Source organism: Malaclemys terrapin, chromosome 3, assembly GCF_027887155.1.
Source record: "Malaclemys terrapin pileata isolate rMalTer1 chromosome 3, rMalTer1.hap1, whole genome shotgun sequence".
In the NCBI taxonomy this organism is placed as follows: domain Eukaryota; kingdom Metazoa; phylum Chordata; order Testudines; family Emydidae; genus Malaclemys; species Malaclemys terrapin.
In genome coordinates this window covers 126,008,905-126,034,995 of record NC_071507.1, presented here as the reverse complement: position 1 = coordinate 126,034,995, position 26,091 = coordinate 126,008,905, and the positions used below count along the sequence as shown (strand labels likewise).

The window sequence follows — 26,091 nt, the reverse complement described above, 5'->3', positions numbered from 1 at the left end:
AAATTTTTGCAGTTAGATATTGCTGCCTTTGCAATCAGTGGCCAAACTCCCACTTAAAAGGTAGCAGGACTAGGCTGTTCAACTAGTGAAAATGGGGGTCTTTCTACCTTACTGGAGTAGGGTAACCAAGGGAAATTACATTGATCATTAACCAAGTGGAGATAGATGTGGCCTCTTCTGTGGCAATGGGTTTAAGGCCATGTGCCTCTTTTAAAAATAAAATGACAACATGCCAAAGAGATCCACACAGGTTAAGAAGCCCAGTGTCTTACAATTTATTCATTTACTTCAACAAATAGCAGGCTAATATAGTCCTGTTTTGACCACGCTGATCGGAAATAGAACTAGCCGTAAAAGGTTGGGATTTTTTTCCCCTGTGGAAAATTTTGACTTTTTGTCAAAAAAACAAAAATGTTTGTTGTCAGTGGCTAAAAATAAAAAATAAAAATGTGTAAATCAGATGCTTTGTTTTATGGAAAACCCTTCTTTCCCCCTCCCCCCCCCCAAAAAAGTTTTTTTGACAGAAAATTTTCTGAAAAACCCTAATCTGGAATTTTCTCAGTTTAAAAATAAAACACAACCACAGAAACCCAAGCAGTCTGTGAGATGGCAAGTATTTAAATTCTTAAAATACCAGTACTTAATTATCCTTACCGCAGTAATAGAGGAAGGCTTTATAAAAAGCTCTGAAGGGAAAATAAGGGATCAAGATGCATATGTAAATCAATTTAAACAGAAGTAGTTTATTCAACGTGATATTTTAAGGGGCTAATTTTGTATCTTGCTTTGATGTGATGAGGATCACAGTTCATTAAGCTATCTGCCGTGAAAGACTCTGGAGTTTGGATTGAAAATTCAAAAAGGCAAATAACCTGTTTTTCAGTTTTTCAGAGTAAGATGAAGTAACTGAAATTAAATTTGTTGATTCTCTAGTTGTGTGCCAGGGCTTTAATGAAACTTTTCGGGACCTGCCAGAACTATCACCTTGTCTGCCTCTTCTATGGTGAAAACTGATTTATATCTAAAAATACATATGCTATCTACACTATTCCACATTCCACACAAGCTCATTGTCTTGTCTTTTTGCTTTGTTCCTTAATAATGTCCACGTATAGTAAGTGTGTCAAGACAATCTAATTATAAGACATGTAATTGTAGGGAGTGTCCTGAGTAGATGGTGCAGTTTTTTAGTATATTCCTCAGTGGGATCTGAGGAAAGTGGCCTGTAGAATTTGGTATTGGAGAGTTGTCTGGCAGCCTCCTTTTGGTAGTCAGACCTGTTCATGATGACAATAGCACCTCCTTTATCAGCCTCTTTTGATTATGATGTCAGGGTTGTTTCTGAGGCTGTGGATGGCATTGCGTTCTGCATGACTTAGGTTATGAGGCAAGCAATGTTGTTTTTCCACTATTTCTGCCTGTGCACGTCGGCGGAAGCATTCTATGTATAGGTCCAGACTGTCATTTCGACCCTCAGGAGGAGTCCATGTGGAGTTCTTCTTGTGCTGTTGGTGGGAGGGTTTCTGTGTATCAGTGAGCTGTTCAGTGTTATCTTGAAAGTATTCTTTGAGTCGGAGACGGCGAAAGTAGGCTTCCAGATCACTGCAGAACTTTATCATGTTCGTTGGGGTGGTGGGGCAAAAAGAGAGTCCCTGAGATAGGACAGACTCATCTGCCGGGTTGAGTGTGTCGCTGGATAAATTGATGATATTGCTGGGTGAGTCTCCAACGCATCATCAGTGATCTACAACCCATCCTGGACAATGATCCCTCACTTTCACAGGCCTTGGGAGGCAGGCCAGGCCTTGCCCACAGACAACCCGCCAACCTTAAGCATATTCTCACCAGCAACCACACACTGCACCATAGTAACTCAACTCAGGAACCAATCCATGCAACAAACCTCGATGCCAACTCTGCCCACACATCTACACCAGCGACACCATCACAGGACTTAACCAGATCAGCCATATCACTGGTTATTAAATAAATGGAGATATCTCATCTCCTAGAACTGGAAGGGACTTTGAAAGGTCATCGAGTCCAGTCCCCTGCCTTCACTAGCAGGACCAAGTACTGATTTTGCCCCAGATCCCTAAGTGGCCCCCTCAAGGATTGAACTCACAACCCTGGGTTTAGCAGGCCAATGCTCAAACCATGGAGCTATCCTTCCCCCTGCACATCCACCAATGTAATATACGCCATTATGTGCCGGCAGTGCCACTCTGCTATGTATATCGGCCAAACTGGATAGTCCCTACATAAAAGGATAAATAGACCAAGTCAGATATTAGGAATGGCAATATACAAAAACCTGTAGGAGAACACTTCAATCTCCATGAAGACACAATAGCAGATTTAAAGGTAGCCATCCTACAGCAAAAAAACTTCAGGACCAGACTCCAAAGAGAAACTGCTGAGCTTCAGTTCATTTGCAAATTTGACACCATCAGCTCAGGATTTAAACAAAGACTGTGACTGGCTAGCCAACTACAAAAGCAGTTTCTCTTCCCTTGGTGTTCACATCTCAACTGCTAGAAGAGGGCCCCATCCTCCCTGACTGAACTAACCTCGTTATCTCTAGACTGATTCTTGCCTGCATATTTAGACCTGCCTCTGGAAATTTCCACTACATGCATCCAACGAAGTGGGTATTCACCCACGAAAGCTTATGCTCCAATACATCTGTTAGTTTATAAGGTGCCACAGGACTCTGTCACTTTTTACAGATCCAGACTAACACGGCTACCCCTCTGATACTTCATTCCACAAGTTGAGTCTGTAGCATAAATATACCGAGCCCTTTTGGTTTTGGAACTGAGAGTTCCTTTATCCTACACTTCCTACATAGTGTTAATTGATGTGTATGGTGCTTTTTAATGTTCCCAAAGGAGGTGATGTTCTTTTGTATGTGATACCCTTTTCTGCCTCCCCTTTTCTTCCTTCTTTTATTTCATTTTTTTTTCTATTCCCACAGAGCCAGGGAGTGTTAGCTACAGTTTAGAGGACTGGGAATTAGGACTTCTGGGTTCTATTTGTGGCTTTGCCACTTATTCACTAAGGTTATGTCTACACTACACTAGCTGTGCCACTGTAAGGTGTCTAGTGTAGAACATAGCCTAAATAGCTTCTCTGTGACTTGGCTTACCTATTTATCAAGTAGGCGTAATACTTGTCTTCCTCAGAGACCTATTGTTATGACAAAAGGAAGTTTTGTTATCTTATTACTCTGTCGATGTGTGTCCAAACATCCAACATTTTAATGGTCCTATGGGATCATCTTCTTCTTCTTCCCCTACTATTTTGTTATAATGTTTGACTATGCTGAACTAAGGATTTCTTACAACACAACTTCCACAGATTTTCTGTTCTAATGGTAAAAATGCTTGTTCAGGATCTGATCATCTCCTGTCTTGACTACTGTAATTTCCTCTCTGTCACCCATACTTCTTCCCAAGCACTATCCTCCAGTTTATCCAAAACATGGTTGACAAAATTACCTTCTTTACATGTCAGGCTGACCTTTTTCACACCCTTCTTTGAATCTCTTCACAGGCTGTCCCTCAGACACTGCATAAAACATTAAATTTCTTGTCCTTTATTTTTGTGTACTGTAATATGTCAATCACATGATCAGTGCTAAACAAATAATTAATACCAGCAGCATAATGAGCAGTAATTGTTCTGGTGTCAATGAAAACATGCCAGAGGCTAAGTAACATTAACATTTTAGGGTAAGTATCATAGTGTAGCAGGTCAGTCCAATAGCCACTGGGCTAATGATCAGGCAGTGGCTTCACAGTTCTTTTCAGTCTGCCAGTGCTGGAGGGAGCTCTGCTAGGTTGTATATAGCAGCACTCAGTCTCTATTGTCTGTCCCATCTTCCCCCCTCCCCCCTTAAGATTCTGTCATGACAGAGGGGAGGGTGAGCAGGGGAGAGGGTCCCGACCCAAGGCCCTAAAGGGGTGTTGCAGTGTCCCGACCATTCATTGGTCCACCCAAAGTTAGCCCCCCCCCCGCCCCCAGGTCACTTCCTGTTGGGCTGTGGCTCCTGTTTTGGGGCATGGTCTCAATCATCCTAATATCTGCTTAATTTGCCGGGGGACAACATCCTTTTCTTCCGAGCCTCTTGTGGGTTCTTGGCCCCAAAGAGAGGGTGGGGAGTATGGATCATTGCTCCCAGAGTGGCCTTACTAAGGCTGCATTCGTTCTGCCTACAGCTCCTGGTGTAACCTGTAACTCCTTCCCCCATCTCATTGGGCTGCCAGTGCCCTTTTTAAACTGTCCCATCACCTGGAACAGGACCTCCCTGGCCCAATACTGCTTGATGCCTTGCTCTGGTTTAGTGTAGGACCTGTAAACCTCATCACACACACTAAAAATGTATCTAATAGATATTGGATTTCTAGGTAGGTATGTACAGCAGTACTAAGCTTTTTTTTTTTTTTAAATGAAGTGACTGTACCAAATACTCCTATTTTTGTTTCAGAATGTACAAGGCATTTGCAGGGGAGATGGGTTTTGATGAGTTCCATTTATATTTGAGGCCAGTGCACTTTGAATTTGCATCTCACAAGGAGAAAGCAGACCAGCCCCCACCAATATTCATTACAGCTCTCCTAGAAGATGACAGTAGTGTGGACAGGTAAACTAGAACTTTGCTGTATTTCACAGGACGTGGTGTGATTAAATATCTTCCCAGACAGATCATAACCAAGCATATTCCTTAGCCTGGTAAGGCCCACCATAAGTGAAGGGCACAAAGAGATTATTCATGCAGGAAACTTGAAATGCTGTGTAATTTGATTCCTTAGCCATAAGTAACTTTTTCTGTATTTCTAATGTAAAGATATGCGGTAATAAAAGTGGGGATGGGGGCACCAAATCTGTGTGGAACATCGGTAATTTTGGAAGTAAAATGGGTGATATCTCTCATAATAAAGGACATTTTGAGAGAGTTGGGACCAAGGGAGAAAGACAGTGGTTCCCAGACTTCTACAAATAGTGAAACAGGACCCTAAAAAGCAATTACGGGTTAGTCCATAATTGTGAATGTAAAGTTGCTGGATTACAGAAATCACTCTCCAAAGTTTATCCTACCATACACTGAATAACAACTTCACATCTTAGCCTAAGATTGCAACTGGACCCAACCCCTGCACAAAGGAGGGACTACTTGTGTCCCTCCCTTTCTCCCCTTATGCAACCATGCAGGAGTCTGGCCCTGAAAATTTTACAGTTACTTTGATTTCACCTTTACAAAACTGATAAATAAAATTAAATTATTTTTAAAAATCAAGGATTTTGTGGTAGGATGGAAATAAAGTAGGAAAATCCATTGTTCTACCAGATTCAGCAAGGATAATTTCTATAAGTGATTCTCAATCATTAGTATATATTAGTATTAGCAGGCTTCAGACTCCTCTCCCCATCTGAATGATAAATCACTACTCATCTCCCAATTGGTTGTATATACTCTAATCCACATTGGAGACTGGGCTGCTCTAAACATACAATTGCAAGCAGCTGAATCTTCATTCCAGGATAGAATGTGCATAATTGAATTGTGGGCAGTGGCAGGCACTGTCTGTTGTGGCTGATGTCATAGTGTGGTAGACAGCACAGCATCCCAAAAGGATAGGAACTAATATTTTAAATGATGCTTGATTAAACAGGACAAGTAGATTTTTCACTTGGTAACCCAATGCCTAGAGCCAAATGGGAAAGAATTCATGATTCTCTGTGTTCAGCCACAAACTTCACAGAACACTTTATTTCTCTCTCAAATGCTTCTGAAATATTTAGTAATACCCTAATCTTCCTTTTTATTTAAAGAAGGAATTCTTCATTCCTTTGTGTGATACAAATTATAAAGGGAAAGGAGGCAGAAAATACGAAGTTCTTTAGTATTACTTTTCTTTCCTTCAGTTTGTCTTCTTTGATGCATTCTCTGTATTATGGATTATTGTTATATTTTTTTTCTTGCAGATATATTCCATCGAATTTATTGTTAAGCATTCAAGAGATTGACAATAATCAAATTGGAAAATTTAGCTTTCATACAAGAGATGGTGTTATTCAGGTGACTAGGTTCTTTTTTTCCAAAGGAAACCAAAATCATACACTGCACGTATTATTTAACTATTGCAGTAGCACTTAAAGGCCTCAATTAGCTTTGGCTTCGTTGTGTTAGATGCTGTACATTTCTCTTACCAAGTTTTTATTATTTTGTGTCTTTCTGTATGTAACAGTGTAATTTTGTTCATTTTTGAGAACTATCACTTGATAATATCAGTCAAACCCTGTGTATAATAACTGCAGGCCAAATCTTACTGTCTTTACTGAGACACAATTCTCATTGAAGTCAATGAGAGTTTTTTGCCAAAATATAAGGACTGATGAGTAAAAAAAATAAACAAATCGGGATTTGGTCCTATTTTATTGTATTTTATTTTATTGTATTTTATTTTATTTTTTTAAGAATGCAGAAAAGGGATTTTTTTCAGGGGGAAAAGAAAATGAATCTCTCATTTCCTACACTATTTCAGAGTAACAGATTCTTCACTGTTAATCTTTCACTTTTTGCACCATTGCATTAAAACAATGGGTACCGTTCAAAAAGTAGAAACAAAATTGTATGGTGCAGAGTGTCATGACACAGAACTTTCCCAGTTCTTCAAAACTTACTTCTTTCCACAATTTCCCCATCCATGACCCACATTCTTTACCAATAATTTAATATTAATATATAATTAAAAACCCATTGCAAAAAAAAATTTAAAATAATCAACATCCTAGCCTTACTTTATATGAACCCCTTCTGTAGTTTGATGGCATCTCTCTTTCTCATATCCCATTGTATAGATCCTCGATTTAAGTTCTTTGGGGAATACAGATTTATGAATGCAGCTGAGTGAAGTGACTTCAGCATTTAGCCACATTTAAATGAATATGTACCAATAGTAGAATGATTAATGACACTTCTGGAGATTAGTTAAGGCAAGGAAAAATTAGTGTGATCTCTATAACCTGCCTTTATGTTATGGGGGAAATTGCTAACACTTTTGTGTTTTCACCCTTTAGCTCTTATCCCCATCTGGAGTGGAGAACATGCAGATCACTCTTGCCTGTCAAGTCACTCAAAAAAATGCTCTTATTGTTGCTGTTCAGCAAGCCTCATTTTGTCACATGATCCAGCCTACACGTACAGTGGACATGAAGGTCAGCAGCATTTCATTTTCCTAACCCCATTGGGTAAGGTTTTGGGAGCTAACATCATGTGCAAGTGCTTGCTGATGGTGCTCAGTTAGATATTAATTTTGTTTTACTTTAAAAGTTAAAATACAAAATGACTCTAGCAATTCTTTTCAAACATATTACCTGAAAATAAGATGGTTTCACATCAGTGCTTCATTTAATGCATATTAGTTGATCCAGGTGACCACAAACAGCTGAAATATACCATAGAAAATAATTTAAGGAGCATGGAGGTAAATTAGATGTAGGAATCGCTGGATGAAATCCTATGGCCTGTTTTTTGTGCAGGAAGTCAGGCCAGATGATCTTAGTAGCCTCTTCTGGCCTTGACATCTATGATCTTCTAGGAAGGGGATATTTCCATCATGTAACAGCACCAGCAACTCATGTCACCTCTCTGTAATCTTGCCTTCTGCAAATGGCAGCACAGTTGTGACACCATCTTGAATGGGAAGATAACCATAATTGTCTAAGGTTAAATAAAGAAATTCATAAACCATCCCAAGATTACACAGTCATCATTGTTCTGCATCCCTTGCTTGACAATGTTTTAATTCTGCATTTAAAGTACAGTATTCAGTAGCTGTTTTCCCATCATGTCCCAAACTGATGCATGGTATTACTGCACGCTGTTACACAACTGTTGTGTTTCACCCGGAGATGGCTTCATTTCAGTGATTGGGTTAAGTGATCCCTCTATATAATTTTAAAACTTTTAAAATAAATAGAGATACTTCAGGATGAAAGTTACTCAATGAATGTTCCTTTTGTAGTTTGTTTTCCTCCCCCCATATAGTTTGTGAGAGCTGTTGTCCATCCTTTTATTCTGGGACTGATGATTCCCCCCACCTCCCCTCCAGTGCACCCTTTTCTAGTAACTCCCACTTCTATTTCACTTCTTTTGCAGCCAGTATGCTGAGCAGTGCCCATGTTATATATTTTTACTATATACTACATGTGGAAAAAATGGCACAGCGGTTTTTCCAATCTGCCTCCTGATATCTTCCCATTAGGAGGCACCTGATGCTCACCCCTTTTTCCATGAGATTCTCATCACTCGTTTTCTTTCTCTGTTTTTCCTTTTCTTTTTAACATTCTTCATTGTCACCACTTTCAGCCCTAGCACTCTGGCTGCTGTTGGAGTGCCATGAACAAAGGGGTTGCCTTGTGCTTTAGCTGTTTGCATGTCCCTGTGGCTGGTATTCGTCAGTGCTTCTGAATGTCAGCCAGCAGTGTGTTCCAGGAACAGGTTTTCCAATGTCTTTCCACCACATCAGAGGTGAATGTAAGGGAGTCTTTGTTGATGTAAACTTATACTTCCTAGTGCCTGTAGCATGCAAGTTACACCAGAGTAGTCTTGCTTACCAATATGCACACCTGATTTAGACCCATTATTCCCCATCACATACCTGAGCACTATTAGCTCAAGGGAATTGGTATCCTGAACAGAGCTGGTCCGAAGAATTCTGCTAAAACATTGTTTTGTCAGAAATAGCTGATACTGCAAAATCTGACTCCTTTGCAGAGATGCAATAGTTCTAATGGAACCCAGGCAGGTTTCTGTCAGAGCAGCTGGACTGCCCTGAAACTGGGGCTCCACCCCTTTCACAGAGTGAAAATCAATGAAACCACAGTTTGAAATATCAACATCCTTTGAGAAAGAGAATTATCTCTCTGGACAGCTCGAATCCTGAAGTCATTCCCAAATCATTCTCCTGCAGTGCAATACAAGTTGCTGCTGCCATGACTCTCAGCCAACTGTTGGGAATATTCTTTACTTTGGAAAGAGCTTGCTTCCCCCCTTAGTATGGACTGGTCTTCCAAACACTTAGAACAATTTTAGACAGTAGAATAGTTCTATGACTTTTTTCTTTAGAAAGGCAGTGACTATGCATTTAGGTTACAGATGTCTCCTCTAAGCAATAAATCATTCAATTACTACTGCATCTGTTTCTGGACTAGATTTTACTCATTTACAGTCAGTAAATATTAGCTGTCTAAATATAAACCTGAACAATTAATAGAGCCAGCAGAGCAGCAGCAACAGCAGGAGGCTTGGGCAAGTCATGCATCAATTATTCAAGACCAACAAGTAAAGAAAAAATATGTCTCAATTACATGTATCAGGATAAAAAAACACTATGAACACTAAGAAAAGATCCTTATCTTCTCTTCCTGCTACTCACTTGCTGCTCTCTGTAGATGAGTTAGTGGAAACTTTATACACAAGGTGTGTGTGGGGGGGTGGGCAGGAGAAATTACCTGCTAATGCTTTCTTCCAATAGTGTCTCCACTGGTGTGTCCCAGCCCATGTTCTTTTTCTTACCTATCATAATGCAGGCTTCCTTTTAAAGCCATTTCTTTTTCTCTTGCTGCTGTATGTAGTCAATGTTAACCAATGACAATTTTTTTTAGACTTGTATTGCATGGGTAGATTGAACTTTCACCTTGTTTTTTTTTCAGTATATTTTAAATACAGTTTTGGGATTACTCTTCTGGTGAAGCCAACAACCCCAGCATCCCCATTTTCTTCATTGTTGATGAAATGTGGAGAATGTTGTCTGATTATAAATTGTGTATTGCCTCTAACTTTCCTTGTCTCCACAGTTTCATTATTCTTATGCTCACCGAGAACTTTTTTGTTCAGCTTTCAGTGTGCCCGGTGAATTATTATACCACAAGAGTATAGCAGCCACATGGAACTGCAAATCTGTATTGATTTAACAGGCAGTGTTCCCACTAGAATAATTACAGATTGGTATTCTTAATATTTTAGGAAGCAAATTTAAGTTTGAAGAGTCAAAGCAGCTCAGCAAGTGGAAGAAATTCAAGATCTGGAAATGAAACAGAAAAACAGTCACTGATGGCTGCACCAGCAACTTCATATTCTACAGGGCACCCTTTAGATGGACACTGGACCATTAAAAGGTATTGTTACATCCTGGCCCAGTCCCTATCTCTTGATGGATATTAATACATTTAAATGCACCCAAATCCTGGGCCCCAAGTGCTTCTAAGCCCCCTGAGTCTGGTTAGTGACTGGTAACTGTTCCTAGCTCTGGGTCTCTCAGGCATACTCCCATGTGCAGACCTCATGTCTGACATCCTTCTTGGGCAGTAGGACCCTGCAGTTCAGCTGTCTTAAATCCCAGAACAAGTGGCATGGCCCTCCTGAGCCCCCAGATGCTTAGACTCATTCTGTCCTTCCAAGATCACCTGGCTGTGGGAGTTCTGGTTTCAAGTTAAACCCTTCAAAGGCAACGTGGAATACAAGCATAGCACAGGAATTTCTTGACCACAGACACTTTTAGGCAACACTAGAGAGTTACAGATCTTTGGAAGATAACACAGTCCTGAATGCAGTCACCTGCCAAGTCTGATCTCACCGTGGGTCTGAGGTTTGGCCAGCATCCTTAGGCCTGTCATCTTCTTACCTGTGCTGGTGGTTTGGGTCTCCAGCTCAGAAAAGCAGCCCCCTTTTAATATAGTCTCTCTCCCCTTCTTCTCTATGTACTCTAGGCTGAGGAACTGCAGACCAACCCTTTTTTCAAGCAACCTTCTGTGTAGTGTTCATTGCTCTTATGGATGGGTGTTAAGAGATCATCAGAGTTGATGGCTTTTACTGGCTGTCTCATGGTAGACCTCTTGGAGATGGAGGTTACAATGGAAAGTGAAGGTTATAAACAAAATAGAATTCACAAAACGACATGGAATTCCCAATTCACTCAAACATACTCCTGGTGTATCACAGATATCTGTTAATGTGGGGAGGAGACAAATGCTGCATCTTGGCAGGAGATTAGGCTAGATGATTCTTGCGGTCCCTTCTAACCTCATGGTTCTATGTTTGTAAATATTTTGTTTCTGTTTCTATATATTTCACTTACAATGGAACCAAAGATATGTGTATTGCTAGTCTGTACTTGGGTTTTGTCTCTTTCAGCTACCATACTCTGTTATCTATGTGCAAAGAATTTATTATTAAGTTGAGTATTTTGGGGCATTGTGTTTTAACCTAAAGCAATAGCTGAGTGGCTCAGATTGTCTCTATTTTCTCTGTTTCTGATGGCTTAATCTTCCCATTCCCAGTTGCAGAGCTCAGATACAATGTTTTCATTTACCACTCAGGCCTCCAGAAGCTTTTGTATCCATTCAGTTGGAGAAACTGGGGCCACGGGACATGATGCTGAACACGTTCATTCATAAGAAAGAAATCATGGGCAGCAGAATGCAGAACCCTGTAAGTGTGCCAAAGAATTATTATTTGAGAGAGAGAGATTTTGGTGACCTTCAGCAATATATTAAGATTTTTGATAGCATTGTTTTTAAAAAAGGCACCAACATAACACTCAACCTGCCATTACTTTTAAGGAGAGGAGGGGATGGGCCAGTGGTTAGTGTGACAGACTGGCAATATCCTGGACAAATCTTGTGGAATTAAGATAAACTTTGTTGAGTTGGGTTTAATACCTTGTAGGGTCCACAGTGTGTGGTGTTGTGGAATTGTATGCAACTCCTCTAGGAAGAGGGGAATACTAATGTAATTCTTTCAGTTATCAGCCTTTTGAAGCCACCCTTTGGAGAGGCTGACATACACCAGTTCAAACTGGATTCTCCATGGACTGCCAGACAAAGAAAGGATTTTTAGATAAAAAGCCTAGTTTTAAAGAGGCTCTGGGTCTTTGTCCTGATCCAGCAAATGGACAAGTGGCCCTACTGAGACCCCACAAGACTGTGTGTCTGTCTGAGATGAAGTTGTGATGAGCTTGAAATCACAAGGAAACCCCTTGAGTGGGATGTTGATGGGCTGCTCCTGTTAGAGCCCATGTTAGGGCTGGGATGAACTCTGGTAATCTTATTAGCATGTGCGTATGTTCTTTTATTGTTTTGAGTATGTTTTCTCTGTAGTGCTTTTACCGTAAGAATAAAAATAGGAAGTGCTGTATGTAACATAACTGTTGGCAATCACTCTGATGTTAGCCTCTGAAGAGAAAGGAAACAGGCCTGCTTAGGCAGAGTCTCTTGCTGGGATATCACAGTATAGTCAGGAGACAGAGCAGCCTGGAAATATTCCAGTCAGAAGGGTGAGAGTTGCGTGTCTCCACTCGAAAGAGGTGACGGGCAGGGGAGCCTGAAGTCTAGAGTGAGTGTCCTTGCTGGACCATAAAGGGAGAATACAGGTGCAGTTGCCCTGAACTATGACAGTTAGTGCACCAGCCTGGGACTCAGGAGACCTAGCTTCAATTCCCTGCTCTTCCACAGACCTCCTGTGGGATCTTGGGCAAGTCATTAAGGGCACGTCTTCACTACCCGCTGGATCGGCAGGTAGCAATCAATCTATTGGGGATCGACTTATCGCGTCTTCACTAGACGCGATAAAATCGATCCCCGATGGCTCTGCTGTCGACTCCGGAAATCCACCACGGCAAGAGGCGGAAGCGGAGTCGACGGCGGCACGGCAGCAGTCGACTCGCCGCCGTCCTCACAGCCAGGTAAGTCGACCTAAAATACACAACTTCAGCTATGTTATTCACGTAGCTGAAGTTGAGTATCGTAGGTCGACCCCCCCCCCATAGGGTAGACCTAGCCTTAGTCTCTTTGTGCCTCAGTTTCCCATTAGTAACAGGGGGATGATAGACTTTCCCTACCTCACTGTGGTGTTGAGTACAAATACATTAATGATTTTGAGGTGCTCAGATACTACAGTGATGGGATTCTAGAAGTACCTAAGTGAGAGTGCTTTAAAATGTGTTCCAAAGAACAAAATAAAGAATCTCTGTTAAAATAATAATAAGAAGAATTCTGTAGCAGAGAAGGAAACTGAACATGAGGTGGGTTTAGTTTATTAAATAAATAGTTCATCTAATCTCAGTTTTACAATTCTGTGGTCCCTGGATCAGCGGAGTTTAAAGGCTGCCTCTTGAACCTCCCACACACTCCTCAGTTGTTCTGGGTACTTTTCTGCCACAGCTGAACATCTGACTATAGATACTTAGATTAAAAAACAAATCGCAATCTGCAATTGTATTACTAGGTTAAATTAAAAAGGCTAATTGGGGTCATGCTTGAATATCACCAGCTGGGATTGTGAAGAAATTTTCATCCATAATATATCATTGCAGTTACATGGGATTTTATTCCAGTGAAGCATCCACCATTAGCTTTAGTTAGTGATGAGACAAAATACTAGACTAGGCAGACTTTTTATCGAGTCTCTCTTGTTATGTCACTTTCATTTTTATCAGTTTGTGTTTAATTTTTAAAGGAAGATAAATAGACTTTGTGTCAGAAGATTAGGGTTGGAAGAGACCTCAGGAGGTCATCTAGTCCAACCCCCTGCTCAAAGCAAGACCAACCCAAACTAAATCATCCCAGCCAGGGCTTTGTCAAGCCGGGCCTTAAAAACCTCTAAGGATGGAGATTCCACCACCTCCCTAGGTAACCCATGCCAGTGCTTCACCACTCTCCTAGTGAAATAGTTTTTCCTAATATCCAATCTAGACCTCCCCCACTGCAACTTGAAACCATTGCTCCTTGTTCTGTCAACTGCCACCGCTGAGAACAGCCGAGCTCCATCCTCTTTGGAACCCCCTTTCGGGTAGTTGAAGGCTGCTATCAAATCCCCCCTCACTCTTCTCTTCTGCAGCCTCTCCTCATAAGTCATGTGCCCCAGCCCCCTAATCATTTTCGTTCCCCTCCACTGGACTCTCTCCAATTTGTCCACAACCTTTCTGTAGTGAGGGGCCCAAACTGAATGCAATACTCCAGATGTGGCCTCCAGATGTGCCGAATAGAGGGGAATAATCACTTTCCTAGATCTGCTGGCAATGCTTCTACTAATGCAGCCCAATGTGCTGTTAGCCTTCTTGGCAACAAGGGCACACTGTTGACTCATATCCAGCTTCTCATCCGCTGTAATTCCCAGGTCCTTTTCTGCAGATCTGCTACTTAGCCAGGTGGTCCCCAGCCTGTAGCAGTGCATGGGATTCTTCTGTCCTAAGTGCAGGACTCTGCACCTGTCCTTGTTGAACCTCATCCGATTACGTCTTTACGGTCAGCTTTCTAAGGGTATGTCTACACTACGAAATTAGTTCAAATTTATTGAAGCCGGTTTTATAGAAATCGGTTGTATACAGCCAATTGTGTGTGTCCCCACATAAAATGCTCTAAGTGCTCTAGTCGGCGGACCGCGTCCACAGTACCGAGGCTAGCGTCGACTTCCGGAGCATTGCACTATGGGTAGCTATCCCACAGCTATCCCACAGTTCCCGCAGTCTCCGCCGCCCATTGGAATTCTGGGTTGAGATCCCAATGCCCGAATGATGCAAAACAGTGTCGCGGGAGGTTCTGGGTACATGTCATCAGGCCCCTCCCCCTCCGTCAGAGCAACGGCAGACAATAGATTCGCGCCTTTTTACCTGGGTTACCTGTGCAGACAACATACCACGGCAAGCATGGAGCCCGCTCAGCTCACCGTCACCATATGTCATCTGGGTGCCGGCAGACGTGGGACTGCATTGCTACACAGCAGCAGCAGCTAACTGCCTTTTGGCGGTAGACGGTGCAGTAGACTGGTAGCCTTCATCGGCGATCTGGGTGCTGGCAGCCGTGGGGCTGCATTGCACCAGCCCCTTGCCTTTTGGCAGTAGATGGTGTATTACGACTGGTAACCGTCCTATTACAAGTTGGATCATCGCACATTAGCAGAGTCTTCCCTGAGCAGCAGATCGTGCAATAGGCCTGAAGGCCATCGTAATACACTAACTGCCAAGCGCCCAGTATTTGCTGCCAAGCACCCAGAAAGATGCCGAGGGCTATCAGTCACGCTGCACCGTCGTCTTAAGATGTAAAAAATAGATTTGCTCTGTTATCATTTGCTTCCCCTCCCTCCGTCAAATCAACGGCCTGCTAAGCCCAGGGTTTTCAGTTTAATCTTTGGGGGGACCATTGTGTGTGACAGTTCTTTGTGTTTCTCCCTGATGCACAGCCACCTTTCTTGATTTTAATTCCCTGTACCTCTACGCCATGTCGTCACTCAGCCCGCCCTCCCTCCTTCCCCTAGTCCGTCAGATACTAGTTTCGCACCTTTTTTCAGACCAGGCGCCATAGCTAGCACTGGGATCATGGACCTAGCGTCGACTTCCGAAGCATTGCACACAGTTCCCGCAGTCTCCGCCCCCCATTGGAATTCTGGGTTGAGATCCCAATGCCCGGATGATGCAAAACAGTGTCGCGGGAGGTTCTGGGTACATGTCGTCAGGCCCCTCCCCCTCCATCACAGCAACGGCAGACAATAGATTCGCGCCTTTTTACCTGGGTCACCTGTGCAGACAACATACCACGGCAAGCATGGAGCCCGCTCAGCTCAGCTGAGCTCACCGTCACCATATGTCCTCTGGGTGCTGGCAGACGTGGGACTGCATTGCTACACAGCAGCAGCTGCTAACTGCCTTTTGGCGGTAGACGGTGTAGCATGACTAATAGCCGTGGGGCTGGCAGCCGTAGGGCTGCATTGCACCAGCCCCTTGCCCTTTGGTAGAAGATGGTATATTACGACTGGTATCCGTCGTCGTCATACTGCAGTGGCTGTCAATCATGGACACCTGGGCAGACATGCTACTGTCTCGATGATGATGGCTATCAGTCGTAGTATACTATTTTCTGCCAATTGCCCAGTATTGTCTGCTGAGCACCCAGAAGAGGCCGAGGGCGATCTGGGTGCTGGCAGACGTGGGGCTGCATTGCTACACAGCAGCAGCCCCTTGCCTTTTGGTAGAAGATGGTATATTACGATTGGTATCCGTCGTCATCATACTGCAGAGGCTATCAGTCATGCTGCACCGTCGGCTGCCAGCTTAAGATGTAAAAAATAGATTTGTTCTGTATTCATTTGCTTCCCCTTCCTCCGTGAAATCAACGGCCTGCTAAGCCCAGGGTTTTAAGTTTAATCTTTGGGGGGACCATTCTGTGTGACAGTTGTTTGTGTTTCTCCCTGATGCACAGCCACCTTTCTTGATTTTAATTCCCTGTACCTGTTCGCCATGTCGTTACTCGGCCCTCCCTCCCTCCCGCCCTTCCTCCTTCTCCTGGTCCGTCAGATACTAGTTTCACGCCTTTTTTCTGACCAGGCGCCATAGCTAGCACTGGGATCATGGAGCCCGCTCAGATCACTGCGGCAATTATGAGCACTATGAACATCACGCGCATTGTCCTGGAGTATATGCAGAGCCAGGACATGCCAAGGCGAAACCCGGACCAGCCGAGGAGGCGATTGCAGCGTGGCGAAGAGAGTGATGAGGAAATTGACATGGACATAGACCTCTCACAAGGCACAGGCCCCAGCAATGTGGAAATCATGGTGTTACTGGGGCAGGTTCATGCCGTGGAACGCCGATTCTGGGCCCGGGAAACAAGCACAGACTGGTGGGACCGCATCGTGCTGCAGGTGTGGGACGATTCCCAGTGGCTGCGAAACTTTCGCATGCGTAAGGCCACTTTCATGGAACTTTGTGACTTGCTTTCCCCTGCCCTGAAACACCAGGATACCAAGATGAGAGCAGCCCTCACAGTTGAGAAGCGAGTGGCGATAGCCCTGTGGAAGCTTGCAATGCCAGACAGCTACTGGTCAGTCGGGAATCAATTTGGAGTGGGCAAATCTACGGTGGGGGCTGCTGTGATCCAATTTGCCAGGGCAATGAAAGACCTGGTGATATCAAGGGTAGTGACTCTGGGCAACGTGCAGGCAATAGTGGATGGTTTTGCTGAAATGGGATTCCCAAACTGTGGTGGGGCCATAGACGGAACCCATATCCCTATCTTGGCACCGGAGCACCAAGCCACCGACTACGTAAACCGCAAGGGGTACTTTTCAAAGCTGCTGCAAGCCCTGGTGGATCACAAGGGACGTTTCACCAACATCAACGTGGGATGGCCGGGAAAGGTACATGATGCTCGCGTCTTCAGGAACTCTGGTCTGTTTTGAAAGCTGGAAGAAGGGACTTTCTTCCCGGACCAGAAAGTAACCGTTGGGGATGTTGAAATGCCTATCGTGATCCTTGGGGACCCAGCCTACCCCTTAATGCCATGGCTCATGAAGCCGTACACAGGCAGCCTGGACAGTAGTCAGGACCTGTTCAACTACAGGCTGAGCAAGTGCCGAATGGTGGTGGAATGTGCATTTGGACGTTTAAAAGCGCAGCTTACTGACTCGCTCAGACCTCAGCGAAAAGAATATCCCCATTGTTATTGCTGCTTGCTGTGCGCTCCACAATATCTGTGAGAGTAAGGGGGAGACATTTATGGCGGGGTGGGAGGTTGAGGCAACTCGCCTGGCCGCTGATTACGCGCAGCCAGACACCAGGGCAGTTAGAGGAGCACAGCAGGGCGCAGTGCGCATCAGAGAAGCTTTGAAAACGAGTTTTGTGACTGGCCAGGCTACTGTGTGAAACTTCTGTTTGTTTCTCCTTGATGAACCCTCCAACCCCCGCCCCCGACCCGGTTCACTCTACTTCCCTGTAAACCAACCACCCCACCCCATCCTCCCCTCCCCAATTTGAGCACCGCTTGCAGAGGCAATAAAGTCATTGTTATTTCACATTCATGCATTCTTTATTAGTTCCTCACAGAAGTAGGGGGATAATTGCCAAGGTAGCCTGGGATGGGTGGGGGAGGAGGGATGGAAAAGGACACACTGCATTTTAAAACTTTAACTCTTATTGAAGGCCAGCCTTCTGATGCTTGGGCGATCATCTGGGGTGGAGTGACTGGGTGGCTGGAGGCCCCCCCACCGTGTTCTTGGGCGTCTGGGTGAGGAGGCTATGGAACTTGGGGAGGAGGGCTGTTGGTTAAACAGGGGCTGTAGCGGCGGTCTCTGCTCCTGCTGCCTTTCCTGCAGCTCAACCATACGCTCGAGCATATCAGTTTGATGCTCCAGCAGATGGAGCATTGACTCTTGCCGTCTGTCTGCAAGCTGACGCCACCTATCGTCTTCAGCCCGCCACTTGCTCTTTTCATCCCGCCATTCAGCCCGCCACCTCTCCTCTCGTTCATATTGTGCTTTTCTCATGTCCGACATTGACTGCCTCCACGCATTCTGCTGTGCTCTATCAGCGTGGGAGGACATCTGCAGCTCCGTGACCATATCATCCCGCGTCCTACGTTTTCTCTTTCTAATGTTCACTAGCCTCTGCGAAGGAGAAACATTTGCAGCTGGTGGAGGAGAAGGGAGAGGTGGTTAAAAAAGACACATTTTAGAGATCAATGGGTACACTCTTTCATTACAAGGTCGCATTTTTCCTCTGCCTGCCGGTTTGGTATGAGAGATCACTCACGCAGTGCCCCAGGCAACATATTTTGGCTTGCAGGCAGCCATGGTAGGCCACAGTGTTTTGGCTTTTTTAACCTTCTTAACATGCGGGAAAGTTTTCAAACAGCAGCGCATTTCCCATATCAAGGATGAATTGGGTTGGCCATTTAAAATGGGTTTTCAATGTAAAAGGAGGGGCTGCGGTTTCCCGGTTAACATGCGGCACAAACCCAAGTAAACCACCCCCCCCCACACACACACACGATTCTCTGGGATGATCACTTCACCCCTCCCCCCACCGCGTGGTTAACAGCGGGGAACATTTCTGTTCAGAAGAGTAGGAACGGGCACCTCTAAATGTCCCCTTAATAAAATCACCCCATTTCAACCAGGTGACCGTGAATGATATCACTCTCCTGAGGATAACAAAGAGAGATAAGGAATGGATATTGTCTGCATGCCAGCAAACACCGGGACCATACGCTGCCATGCTTTGTTATGCAATGATTCCAGACTACGTGCTACTGGCCTGGAGTACATGAAGGAGAGCTTTCTGGAGATGTCCCTGGAGGATTTCCGCTCCATCCCCATACACGTTAACAGACTTTTCCAGTAGATGTACTGGCCGCGATTGCCAGGGCAAATTAATCATTAAACACGCTTGCTTTTAAACCATGTGTACTATTTACAAAGGTACACTCACCAGAGGTCTCCTGTGTGCCCTGAGGGTCTTGGGTGAGTTCGGGGGTTACTGGTTCCAGGTCCAGGGTCACAAACATATCCTGGCTGTTGGGGAAACCGGTTTCTCCGCTTCCTTGCTGCTGTGAGCTACCTACAGTACCTCCATCCTCATCTTCCTCGTTCCCCGAACCCTCTTCCCTGTGTGTTTCTCCATTGACGGAGTCATAACACACGGTTGGGGTAGTGGTGGCTGCACCCCCTAGAATGGCATGCAGCTCCGCGTAGAAGCGGCAAGTTTGCGGCTCTGCCCCGGACCTTCCGTTTGCTTCTCTGGCTTTGTGGTAAGCTTGCCGTAGCTCCTTAATTTTCACGTGGCACTGCTGTGTGTCCCTGTTATGGCCTCGGTCCTTCATGGCCTTGGAGACCTTTTCTAATACTTTGCCATTTCTTTTACTGCTACGGAGTTCAGCTAGCACTGATTCATCTCCCCGTATGGTGAGCAGATCCCGTACCTCCCGTTCGGTCCATGCTGGAGCTCTTTTGCGATCCTGGGACTCCATCACGGTTACCTGTGCTGATGAGCTCTGCGTGGTCACCTGTGCTCTCCACGCTGAGCAAACAGGAAATGAAATTCAAACGTTCGCGGGTCTTTTCCTGTCTACCTGGTCAGTGCATCTGAGTTGAGAGTGCTGTCCAGAGCGGTCACAATGAAGCACTGTGGGATAGCTCCCGGAGGCCAATAACGTCTAATTCCGTCCACACTACCCCAATTCCGACCCGCAAAGGCCAATTTTATCGCTAATCCCCTCGTCGGAGGTGGTGTAAAGAAACCGGTTTAAAGGACCCTTTAGGTCGAAAGAAAGGGCTTCGTCGTGTGGACGTGTCCAGGCTTAATTCGATTTAACGCTGCTAAAGTCGACCTAAACCCGTAGTGTAGACCAGGCCTAAGTCAGACCCAGATTTTCTATAGGTCTGGAAAATCATCCTTATCCAGTGTCTAGAAATTGAGATACTTGGATCCTGTCTTGAATTTGCTTGTGATTCAAGTCTTCTCCTAAATGCATTACAAGTTAGGCTTGGTCCTGAACAGACATGGGGTGGTGGTCGAAGCCCCATCAAATATTTTATCAAACAAATTAATCAAAATACATAATTCAGTTTAGTATATTCACAAACTATGGAACCAGCTCAATAAGCTGACTGAATATTTGTGGGGGGACTATAAGTTGAATACTTTTTGGAAAATATCTCAATGTGTCAATTAAATTGTGTTTAATATCATATGTCCTGAATAAAAACTATTCTAATAATTTTGTTGAATTTGGAGATATCCCATCTCCTAGAACTGGAAGGGACCTTGAAAGGTCATCAAGTCCAGCCCCCTGCCTTCACTAGCAGGACCAAGTACTGATTTTTGCCCCAAATCCCTAAGTGGCCCCCTCAAGGATTGAACTCACAACCCTGGGTTTAGCAGGCCAGTGCTCAAACCACTGAGCTATCCCTCCCCAATTTGATTATTGGATTGATATACATTTTTACAGGATCTGCTGTACTGGTCAAAATCATCTCCAATGTTCATTCTCAACAAAGTTTTTTATGAAGAAAGGAGTTAGGCAACATTACAAAGCAGTCTATGATCCAGAACCTTATTTAATACATTAATAAAGCAGCATTTCTATAATAGAAAATATTGCTATATTGGAATATTTTATGGTCTTTTGGATGCAAGGTACACAAATGTTGTAGAGATGTCACTAAGCAGAAAATATTATCTTGTAGAATGAAGAAGAAAAAATCAAAAGAGAAGTTATTGCTGAATACTGTCATAAGTGAGTACATCAAATATATACATTTCATTCTCTTTTTGTTGTTGTTTTGTTTAAAACCTATGTGACTGAAATGTGAGAGTGGCCAAGGCTTTACTTTGAACAGGATCTTTTTCTATTCGATTACAATATAATTATTATAATGTGTTTTTCACAATGTTTTATAGTTAGTCATAAAGCAAAGAGAAAGAGAAAGGCTTCTAGTGATTAGTGGGAGATTGTAGGGAGCACAAGTAACATTGGAGTGTGTTCTGGAACAGATGGGAAATGGACCATTCTTTTTCCAGAACCAGGATGCAGAGAGAGGTTGATGAGGTAATTAGTGGGTGAGAAAAGGTCAGGGGAGTGTCTTCACCATGAGGGTAGAGTTGTAGTAAGAGTAGTTTGCAGTAAATCAGAGAATGATCTAGTGGTGATGAAGTGGCTGGCTTTGGTCACAAATAATCCTGTAAATTCAATCCAGGTGCTAGGTTGACTGGAGGGATTGAAAAACAGGAAGAATCGGAGTTTCAAACTTGAGTTGGATATTTTTACACTTGCTTTGACTTGGCAGTGTTATAATACTTTACAGCTGTAAATCCCACTCTGGCTTCTATTTCTGTATATAGGAGTTTTGCCATCAACTTCAACAGAAACAGGATTAGATCCTTGTATAAGATGCCAGTTTGTCTACAAAACTAAACAAAAAACAAACCACCAAATGGCAATTTGCATATAATTTGACTGGATGAGAAGAGAAAAACAAAACACAATAGACTGGTTTAATAAATTAGGTGTCCAACACAAACTCATTATGTCTCATTACAATAAGGCATAGAGGAGTTAAGTATTAATATCTACCTCAAAGGGGTTACTGTGAGCATTAATTCATTGATATTTTTAACGGGCTGTGAGAATATCACGTGAAAGGTGTTACAGCAGTACAGAATATTAAGCAGCTTTGTTATATGGTGCCACTGTGTGTTACAGCATAGCAGAGTAGCCGCCTTTAAATCTGATTATTTTGCAGTAGAAGTTGCCAAAGGATGTGTCAGTGTAGAAAGAGATTAGAGCCAGGAAGAGTACAGCTTATCTGGATGGATGACTCACTGCACAGTAATTTTTATATAAAGACTATATGCTAATATTTGGTACCTTTTATAGATTGAGCCATCGTATGTCACTGTATGCCCTGCGAGGCCAGATCATTGCATACTACAATAGTCTGAAAATCCTGCTAGAAGATTTCCCTGTCATCAGAGACAAATACTTCATGATTGGGCTATCTCAAGAGAAAAAGAGGACCAGAGACTCAAAGGAAAATCTTGAGGCTGATCCCAGGTTTGTAATGTCTTCAAAAATTTGTCCCTGGCTGCCAGAGTTTCAAATTAGCAAGTAGAGATGAGAAAAGAACAGTGTAGCTAATAGTCCATATGCACTTTGAGCCACGTTTTCTGCCAGTGTCCAGTTGACCTCTGATTTTGTGCACACAGTTGGTTGTGCCTGTGAAAGTCTGAATACATGGAATTCAAATACCCCAAAGACTTTAACCAGCATGGATGGGAGAATCAAATGAATCTAGTTTATGTCCAGAATGTAAAACTTACGTTCATAGATTCTCAGGCCAGAAGGGACCATTGTGGTCATCTAGTCTGACCTGAATAGCACGGGCCATAGACCTTCCTCAAAATAATTCTTAGAGCAGATCTTTTAGAAAAAATCCAATCTTGATTTTAAAGTTATCAGTCATGGAGATGCATGGTAAATTGTTCCAATGGTTAATTAGTTTTGTCATTAAAAATTAACCCTTATTTCCAGTCTGAAATGAAATCTTTAACTCCGTTTAGCTAAAGTTGTCTTCTTCTATTTCAGAGTTAAGTGAAAGTGAGAGTACAAGCTCTAGCTCTGTCCCTGAACCCATTGGGATTAAGAACTAGCATCAGTTAACCACTTATCAAGAACTCTAGTTGACTCCCTTAGCCTGGCTGCTTAGCAAGGACTAAATCAAACACACGATTGCCAGATGAGCACAGTTCTACTGGGGTATTTATCCTTCTGCAGTTCATACTACATACTGGTTGCTGTTCCAAGGGTTAAATGGAGATCTTTAGTAGAGAGAGAGAGTCCATAGAACAGTTCAGAAACATCCATCACCCTGCAGGGAAAGACTTGTTTAGCATTGATTCTGCTGCTGACTGGTTTGGCCATTTAGCCCTCACTGGGCTATTATATCGATAAGTCGTGACAGAGTGTATGTTAATAAGGTATTGGCTGATGCATTGGGCCGACTCCCTTCTACCATCCAAGAAGTGAGTCAATATTGGTTTGTTAGTTTTTTAGTTTTGCATTTCTTTAAAAATACTTGCGGGGGGGTGGGGGGGGATTGTTACACAACATCTCTTTCAACTATGAAATGTAGCTTGTGGTGAAAAGAGAGAGAATGGGGGTCACGCTAGAAGACAACTTTAATTAGCTTGCTATTAACAAGCAACTGTTCTCCCTACATTTGAAATGGTGAAGAGCTCCTAGGCTAGTAAGTGAATTAAAAGTAACTCAGAGGACTGTAAACTGGGGAAAGAGTAATTTTAAATCTGTCTCTCTTTCCTTCAGCCCTCATCCTTGAACCCCCACCACACTTCCCAACACCACCCCCTGCTTTTTTTGTCCACACTTTCTGTATGTCATTTATTATCAGTTATATAATTTAAATTAAAAAAACAGCTTAGGACCACCTTGTCTACTGTCTATTAGTTACATTTCAGAGTAGCAGCCGTTTTAGTCTGTATCCACAAAAAGAACAGGAGTACTTGTGGCACCTTAGAGACTAACAAATTTATTAGAACATAAGCTTTCGTGGGCTACAGCCCACTTCATCGGATGCATAGAATGGAACATATAGTGAGGAGATATATATATACACATACAGAGAACATGAAAAGGTGGGAGTTGTCCTACCAACTCTAAGAGGCTAATTAATTAAGAGAAAAAACTTTTGTAGTGATAATCAAGATAGCCCCTTACAGACAGTTTGACAAGGGGTGCGAGAATACTTAACATGGGGAAATAGATTCAATGTGTGTAGCTTCCATCCTACCTTAGTATTATTTCAGGAAATTAATTCTAGCACCTTCTTATTTTCTGAAATAAGCCTATCACCTACATTTGTTCTCACCAGATGTTTGAAGGGTGAGCAGGATGTGCACTCTAGTTTCTCATCACAGGAGGGAGAGAGGGTGGAAGAGGGGTAGAAACTGAAGGAAAGAGCATGGTGGGGAGGGAAGAGAGAAAACACACAGTTTTATAATGAATATAAGGTGAAAGGCCAAATAAGAGAAGAAAGAATACTCCTGGGGGACTTCTGTGCCACTGCGCAATGCAGAATTTGCACAGAATTAATGTTCTTCATTGAGTGATGGTCCCTATACGTATTCCAAACACAGGTGTGCGTGCGTGCCCTGCGTTGGAGCTGGAAGTCTGTCAGCAGCCATGTCCGTTGCAACACACAGTCACCTTACATCGCCACGTGTGCCATGAGAGGTTATAAGAGGCCGTGTGCAGCGATGCGCCCTCAGTTTCCCTCTTACCACCTGGTCAGAGTCAGAATCCTCTCTTCACTCTTGTACGCTCTACGGGAATGACAGTCTGTTGTAGGTAGATAGTTCTATTTCCTTTCTCTTCGTACATCTGTAAATATGTTAGTTTGGTTAGTTAGTGTATATAGTAGCCCCTTACGGGGTTTCTCCCGACCCCTTTGAGGGATTATGCCCTGCATTCCAGGGTTCAAGAACTGCGCCTCATGCCCTCATTCATTCTCCATGAGCAACGAGCACATGCGCTGCCTCTACTGCTGCGTGAGACACACCTTGTCGCCTGCTGCAATATTTGCAAGTCCTTTCCTGTCAAGAACCTGCGACGCTCGACATCAGCGCCTCTGCAAGTTCCTCGTGGCGGAAGTGCTCTGGCCTCATGCTGAGTCCGATCCTGGACGGTCTGTGCTGGCTGTGCACCACCCATCACTGGCTGTGAGTGCCCCGCCCTCAGCTTCACTTTCAGATCCAGCAGCACCACCAAGACATGAGAAGATGCACAAGAACAGTCGCAAGTGCTCTCACTGCAGTAAGTCCCCATCGTAGACCGCTGCACCACACCGCGTTTCCTCCCCAAGCCGGGTTCGGTCAAGTGAGACATGATGACCCCGCTGGGCTACCCCTAAGGCAGGGGGCAAGGTGAAGCAGAAGCAAGACCCGCCAGAACCACCAGTTCCCGAGTGGACCGAGGCTCCCAACAGCCCGCCGAAGTGCACTACTCAGCCACGTAAGCCACCTTCACCAACAGATGAGCGTTCCTCCTCAGCTGTGACCCACCACTGCCAGTCGCGGTACCGCCTGCACCGATGGCTCTGCCACTGCTAGGGGCTTCTTTGGACTCTGAGAGCTTCTTGGCAAAAGTGCCATCCTTCTCCCTGGTCTCCTGGTGTAGTGCAGACTCCTGGGCTCACCTGCCTTTTCCGGCACCCTATGCTCTGGGCCTGCAGTACCATCAACACCCGGCCTTCTGGCACCACTGGCCCACATGGGACCCTTATTGCCGCCCATACCCACTGTTGGTGGCTTCATACCAGCCCACGTCAGCACCTCCGCTGGCTCTGCTAGTCCTGGACCTGAAGGAGGACCTGGCACTTGATCCAACAGTGCCGACTCCGATGGCAGGCTCCTCCTCTCCGGATAAGACCCTGATCCCATCTACCTTCTCCTCTCCTGACTGTCACCACCAGTACCTGGAGCTGCTACAGACGATGGCCCTTGACAAAATATGCAAAATTTTGCAGAATTTTAAACTGTGTGCAGAATTTTAAAATGTTTGGCACAGAATTCGCCCAGGAGTAACAGAAGAGGGTTTCAAGAGAGAAAGTAAATGAACAGTTATAGAAGAATCAGTCCAAATGGGAAAAATTAAAAAACAAACAAACAAAAAACAAAGAAAAGATGTGTCAAGGAACCAGATCCTAAACCCCACTAAAATCAGTAGAGACACCCATTGACT

General features: G+C 44.0%; 1 protein-coding gene across 3 annotated transcripts in view; it reads left to right on the top strand.

The window, feature by feature from the left end:
* LOC128834829 (uncharacterized) overlaps positions 1 to 26,091 on the top strand; it is a 118,471-nt gene that overhangs the window by 45,446 nt on the left and 46,934 nt on the right. For all 3 annotated transcript variants that reach the window (XM_054023950.1, XM_054023949.1, XM_054023951.1), the window contains 7 exons: positions 4,490 to 4,645; positions 5,989 to 6,082; positions 7,084 to 7,221; positions 10,034 to 10,185; positions 11,386 to 11,497; positions 21,023 to 21,072; positions 22,213 to 22,389. In XM_054023950.1, the coding sequence (XP_053879925.1) occupies positions 4,490 to 4,645; positions 5,989 to 6,082; positions 7,084 to 7,221; positions 10,034 to 10,185; positions 11,386 to 11,497; positions 21,023 to 21,072; positions 22,213 to 22,389 (879 nt within the window). The remainder of the gene's footprint in view (positions 1 to 4,489; positions 4,646 to 5,988; positions 6,083 to 7,083; positions 7,222 to 10,033; positions 10,186 to 11,385; positions 11,498 to 21,022; positions 21,073 to 22,212; positions 22,390 to 26,091) is intronic.